Source organism: Amblyomma americanum, chromosome 3, assembly GCF_052857255.1.
Source record: "Amblyomma americanum isolate KBUSLIRL-KWMA chromosome 3, ASM5285725v1, whole genome shotgun sequence".
NCBI lineage: Eukaryota > Metazoa > Arthropoda > Arachnida > Ixodida > Ixodidae > Amblyomma > Amblyomma americanum.
The window spans coordinates 104,754,133-104,760,954 of record NC_135499.1 but is presented as its reverse complement, the minus strand read 5'-3'; the positions used below and the strand labels follow the sequence as shown (position 1 = coordinate 104,760,954).

The 6,822-nt window shown below is 44.4% G+C and overlaps 1 protein-coding gene across 2 annotated transcripts in view; it reads left to right on the top strand.

The window, feature by feature from the left end:
• The window catches only part of LOC144124787 (nephrin-like), a 359,910-nt gene extending 354,403 nt beyond the window's left edge, over window positions 1-5,507 (top strand). Inside the window, exon 12 of one of the 2 annotated variants that reach the window (XM_077657663.1) lies at window positions 4,800-5,507. Coding sequence is in view for 1 of the 2 variants with exons in the window: in XM_077657664.1 (XP_077513790.1) it covers window positions 4,800-4,951 (152 nt within the window). In the remaining variant the exon portion in view is untranslated. The remainder of the gene's footprint in view (window positions 1-4,799) is intronic. The other variant, XM_077657664.1, reaches the window with a different exon arrangement.
• Window positions 5,508-6,822: the final 1,315 nt, after the last annotated feature.

Below are 6,822 nucleotides of genomic sequence, written 5' to 3'. Positions count from 1 at the left end.
TTTGAAGAACACACAGTCAGTTCGAATTGGCTACATAGAATGGCCGCTTTGGCCGAAAAGCTGCCCGGTCACTTTTATTGCGCAAATGCTGCAAAATTTCCATAATGAAATTTCGTATCACTGCCTTTTATTATCAGGCAGGAAAGCTAACGTTGCTTTAGACCCGCTTCGGTGGCTCAGTGCTAACGGCGTCCGACAACTGATCCCGAAAACGCGGGTGCGATACCAACGGTGACAGACGGGTTTCGATGGAGACGAAATGCAAGGCGCCAGTGTAGTCAACGCACGTTAAAGAAAGCTAGATGGGCGAAACTAATCCGGAACCAGTCACTACGGCTCCTCTGATAGGCGTTAAACCACATATATTGTACCATAATACCATACCATACCATATTATACCGTACCGTACCGTACCGTACCATACCATACCATACCATACCATACCATACCATACCATACCAAAAAGTACCGTACCTACCGTACCTTACCGTACCGCGCAGTACTGTACAGTACGAAGTATGTTAAATCAGGTAGGTAGGCAGGCGATTTGTAGTGTGAAGTCGAAGAATTGAGACCTCAAAATAGAGCCTATCGACCTAACTTCGTAAACTTAGCTTTCATGTCCAATAATAAAGATAAAAGGCAGCGACAGCAAATTTCGTTTCGCCTACATTTACATTAGTCGTGTGGGCGACAGCGACTGCAAATAATAATCATACTTTTCTGTTTCATTTTTACCATTAGGCCTTAATATACGTGTACAATAACCACTAGCTTTCTAAAAAAGAAAATTTAAATCTTAAAATATATCTGTAATGTTTCCGGTTCTGTTAATCCTGAAGAAGTAACCACCGCTTTTCTCCTACACTTGAGAAGATGTAAGTTCAAGATGCCAAGACATCAATTGAAACACCGCCGGGAAAATCTTCGCCTTAAACTATTCCATAGTATCTATTACTCACACACAGGTATATACCGTGAAAAATACATGCAACCTGCTTCCTATGTTTCTCGAAGAAGGGGCCACGAACAAAAAATGTAACAGTACTTTTTTCACAGTAACTCATTTTGTTATTTCTTTTTTGTACGGGCGTCCTGCAAATGGAGAACATTGCCGTCCGAAATTGTTGCTATCTACAAAAGTGATTTTTTCTTCACGCTGTGAAACTTGATGCGTTTGTTTGTGCGCATGGTTTTGAGTTCCACACGATGTTTTGTAACCCCCCCCCCCCTCTTGCCCCTGAAATGTGGTAAGGCGATGCGAAAATGTAATAAATAAATAAAATAATTTATATCGACACTCGCAACATTCTCATCATCACTTTTTTTCTGAGTAACAGGCAAAGCCTATGCCACAGAGAAAATTAAGTTTCTTTTAATACAAAAGTGAGAAATAAAGAGGTATTCGAGCACTTCTCGCGCATAAAGCTCGTGTCTTTCAACACCAAAGTATATCTCGTTTATAACAATTCTGCTCATGTTTTCTTAACGCGCCGCTGTGGTATGGGAAAATGAAGCAATGCGGTGGCATGCGCCATCTTTACTTTTGTCAATAGAACTGTCTGGAACGGTGTCTGCGTGGAGGAAATATTTTTGTTATTGACTTTGCTGCCGGGAATTTAATTCTTCGAGCTTTGTGTCACGCCGTCAACATGGCGCCAGTGGTAACATTTGCAGAACAACCGTGCTGAATTAAAAGATCTTATCGTTCCGGCCCGCTGCTGGTTGAAAGAATTGCGCCCTTGTTTTTCGCTCAGAAGAAACATCCATAAAAATTAAACACGAAAGCTCCATGAGGATTGGGCGAGAGAATAAGAAAAAGTCTGCGTCCGGCAAGGAGAACACCGAGTCGCTGGCAACGGCCGGTGAATGAGCAAGGAAAGCGCAGACTGCCTGACCGTCTCCTCTCTAGTCCTTACATTCTCAAGAACTTTAAAGAACAAAGCCCTGGCTTTGACTAATGACCGTGCAGCCGCAGTGGCAACGCGAAAAAGGTTCGCATTCCAAAACACGGCTTCGTCCTTCCTTCCATATTTATCACCGTCTCTGCTGCTTCCTTCGCTCTCCATTAACGCGGATTCTCTGCGAGAAATCGCTTTCAAAAGAAAAAAATGCCTCACGAAAGAGGCGCGAGTGTGCTTCTGCTTCGGCGCAGCTTGAGTGGCAGTCCCGGACGGCTTGAAAACAAATATGGGCGCCCCTTTGTTTGAGCGGCTGTCTCCAAGAGGAGTTTTTTATTAATACTCGCGCAGAGTCGGAGTGATGCTATTCTTAACGTCTTGGAGCATCCAGATGACTACTCTTGCAAGGCTTAACTTTGCACTTTGAAACTTTTTCAACGAATGAAAAAGCTGAAAAAGGTTTTGGAAGACATTGGTCTTTTGAAAAAGGGTATTTGGTGCAGCCAATTCTTTTTCTTCCCAATCATTGAGAGGCCGGAGAAGGGGAAAGGCAACATACAGTTTGCCTTATTGCTAAGGCAGCTCCAAGGAAAAGCGTTGTGCTTATCTGATGGCGGTACAACCAATTCTAAAACACGATATATAAGTGCAGTCTGTGGGTTTTCTGTACCGTGTAAGTTAACAGCATTTCTATGCCGTTATTATTGTATAACCCTGCGGAAGGGTAGACTTCAGTTCAACTTTCTGCGGAATCCTTTCGTATCGGTTTCTTTTTTTTCGTTACCATATTGCTCCCTATAGACAAAATATTCTCACTTGCGAAGTCATCTTGTAAAATTTTTCTTTTTCTGCAAAGACGATGAGAGGTGAAGCAACGTTCTCCATAAGGACACTGAATCTTCAGTCGTAAAAAAATTCTTCAAAGGACACATGACCTCACAGAGGCTGTACTTTAGTGATTCTTCATGCTTCCGGCGAAGGCACTCTGCGTAATGAGCTCGCTGAAATGGCGTTCAATGTTTCTATTACTTTGTCCCCAATGCCACATTGCACTTCTCGAATGCTGTTGTGTACTGACTGCATTTTATTAAATTACATTTATTCAGAAACTTGTTGTGTTGATAAATATAGCAGTGCATTACTAGAACATAAATGCATGTTGCTTTCTTCTTGTTTTCTTATTATTGCACCTCATGTAATTTAAATTTCGAAAATACGGTCATATTATGCTGTGAGGTAAGATATATAAATTAACAGACATAACAGGAATTATTTATTTGCATCACATAGACTGGGATGAAGTCCTCGGCATAGATCGCAGGCATATGCTTGTGGAGAAATTAAATAGTCTCTTAAAATACAGAAGTGCATATGGTGAACCTCTTTTATTGGTGCGTGTTTGGAGCGCGCTTATGTTTTATGTTTAGGGGGATAAGTACACTTATCGTTCTTGCCAACTAATCGTTGACTGACAGATGATAAAGAAATAGCGGCTGAACGTCCAAAGTACGCATTCGTGCGACAGGTTGGTCTGTGGTCTGTTGGGCCAGGCCAACATACAAAACAAATTGGAAAGCAGGTCTAGGCGTACCCTAGATGCCCTTGACGTGAACAAAAAATCTTACCGTTAGCCATGTATACTGAGACTTTGTATGGTAACCATTTCCTGAAGAGAACCCCGCTGATAAGTAAATCGCACTGGCACCTCCCAATAAAACAGCGTTTGTACATGCCTATGTTTGCGCAACGCTCTTCACCTAACTCCGCGAAGGCAGCAGTGCAGTGAAAATTAAGTGTGCAGTCCACTTCCAAATAGAAACGAATGCACTGTCTAGAGCAGTCGGTTCGGCAAGGGCTTAAAACAAAGATCACCTGGAGACTCATTCCGAGGCACGCAGGCTCTTCGCTCAATTTGGAGGGGAATAGAAACAAAGACTGGCGCACAGGCCTGATTTTAGCCTTCGTCTCGAAGACTTAGAAGCCGTGCGGGAAACGCTGCGACAGACGCCTCCTACCCGAAAAATAGATGACGGCCGCATAAAAAGAGATAAAAGTTTGCCTGCAGGCATCAGAATGAACACTACTCGTTCAGTGAGCTTGCCGCTTTGTTCACCCTGACCTAATCTGGTGTACTTAGGGCGCTTGTATTAATTAGCTATAACTTAACTAGGTTATTACAGTCATTCTCAGTCAAGGCAAATTTGTGAATTTTTTCTGGCAGCGCCGAAGCTTCGTGGAAGACTCTTTGCCTTCAAATGGGGCAGAAAGAATAGAAATTCTCTTGGGGATTATTCATGTTTGAGCGGGAGAATTTTCGCGAAACAGCCTTGATGAGGCTTTGAAAAAAGGCTTCTCTTACTGCTCGTCCGCGGGCAGCTGCTCTGCACTCATTACTCAAAGGAATGGTGAAAACTGTGCAGAAAGGTACACAAACCAAACGAAGTTAACCTGAGCACAATTTCCAACTTTTGAGCCATATTAGGAGTGGTTATTTCTTGACTTATATCGTAAATTATTTTCTGACGCTATATTACATAAAAATTTACTGCTACGAGCTCAATGTGATATATCGTTGATGCTTTGCGGCTTATTGCAAGATAGACGTATGCTGTGCAATGCTTTACTCGTCATTACTAGAAAAGAAATAGAGGTAAGGCTAACAGGCGACATACAGATATGCTGCTACCAAGTTTAAATATCGAGAAAAAGTACAGCGAGCAAATTTTGATCAAAAGCCGGGTACTGGCGGACTACACATTCGGCAGCCTTTTCTTGACATATTCAATAAAGTCCGCATTTCTGTGAAGAGAGTAATTTTGTCACATGCAAGCGCACCACTTAAAGCAGCTGTTGTTGTTGCCTTGCAAGCATCGTCGAGTGGGTATTTCGCTCTTGCAGGTCGTGAGGCCAAGAAGGACGCCACGGACGAAGACGCCTGCCCATCCACTACGGCTGCCAGTCCGCAGGAAGCCACGCAGCTCCAGATATCCTCCATCTACCCGAAGGAGGACAACCAGGTGTGGATCGTTAAGAAGAGCACCGGCCTATGAGCCGCCGCCCGACACCGCCAGGGGCGCTAGTGTCTGCAACCATTCCCACCCTCTATCACAGCGTCAGGACTCCAGCGATGGTGACCTCCCGCCTGATTATCGTTTTTGTGGACGCCTGTTTGATTAGTCCACGAGCGGAGTAATAAAACCGTCTGTCACCTGTAGGAGGAGGAGGAGCCAAAGACCCGCCTCCCCGAGCTCTGCTGGTCGGGTCGCATGCCGAACAACGTTTTTCTTTACTTTCGTCATTTTTTTTTCTTAACTTTGCCTTTTGTCGGAGTGCTGTGATAGCGTTGAAGAAATGGTGTACATGAACATTAATCGGTGTGAAGGAAAGACTGGTTCATCTTCAGTGAGTGTGGCTGCGCGTTTTTTGTCTTAACGTCAGCCGAGCGCTCGTGCTGGCATGGATCTTCATCAGGACGTGCTCTATTCCGCAGTTAACGTAGTGGAGAACCGTTCAAGAGGGACCTGCCAGTGAGGCGCCGTCTGAACGAAGGACGCACAGCAACTGTGGAAAGTGTTGTGGCGTGTCCGGGCGCGTGACTTTGTGCGTGTTGCGCCAAACATGAGCGCTTACAGAGTTCTGTCGTCAGAAGGAAGATTCTTCGTTTCCCAGAAGTCAGAAGCTCAGAGACGCTCAAGCGCCACCTCGGAACAGTCGACAAGCTCAGAGACGCTCAAGCGCCACCTCGGAACAGTCGACAACATAATGCTGTAGATACGTGAACACTGCACGAGTGACACTCAAAACTCAACTCGCGGTGACTAGCGGCGTTTTAATCGCCGTGGTTATCTCAGGCTCAACGGAAGAGGAGGAAGAAGAAATAAAACTCTACAACTGCCGCCTGCTTCACGATGTGAGTTAACACTTTATAATTCGTTACTTCAAATAGCAGGCTCTTTTTGTTTTGTTTCTTGCATGTTAATATATTTTTGTGTATGTGCATACTCTATGACCTTAGAGATTTTCTCTGAAGATATTTCTCTTGTTTTAAATATTTTTGCTTTTTACGTTCTATGTGTGGCAGAACGAAGTGCATGAGCATCTAGTAGAGACAGTATCTCAGGCGTGTTTCTGCTTGAAGCAGAAGGAGGACCGCCTGATAAGTAGATTTTGTTTCTTGCGTATCTCAATGCATTATTGGGTCGTACGGTTAAAACACTGTATTCACTCGCATATTAGTAGATAAGTTGTACAGGTCGAGCTGTAACTTGAAAAGCCGCAAAATAACGAAAGAATGGTTGGAAGGTTAAGTTAGCCGCCCAGAGGAAGCATGATGCCATGCCTCACGCCGAACCTCAAAAGCAAACACATCGCTGAACCTGAGGTCAACCATTCCTGAAATCTTCGTCCCAATAGATTTCAGCTGAGCGCACATTGAAGTAACCAGCCCGTCTTGCGAGCTTTCGATGGCTCTCGAATGACGGGGGAAGCATTGTTAGCGACTGCAGTGCGTAGGATTATTGAGGTTTAGTATAGGGAGACCTTACCGATTATGGGAAGAGTGAAATATAGAGGCGCCTGTGCCCATGCGTTGGACAATAACCCGAGAGGCATTATTGTTCTGCACAACCACACTGGCGCCTCTCTATTCCCTTATCCCCTTAATCGGTAGGGACTCCCTAGTCAAACTCCTTATTGACTGTTACTGCAAGTTTCTCTCCACATTTCTAGGTAGCCGGGGCACATGGATGACGTGCGTGAGGATGGGAATGTGGGAGGATATTCCCGCTCTCACTGTTGCGTTTGTGTGCGCGTCAGGTTATGAAAAAACAACAAACAGGTGCGGCATGGTCATAAAAGAAGAGTGCCTAACTCCGCTTTATTGTTCATGTCCTTGATTCATCGTTGTGAGCGTTCGAATGAA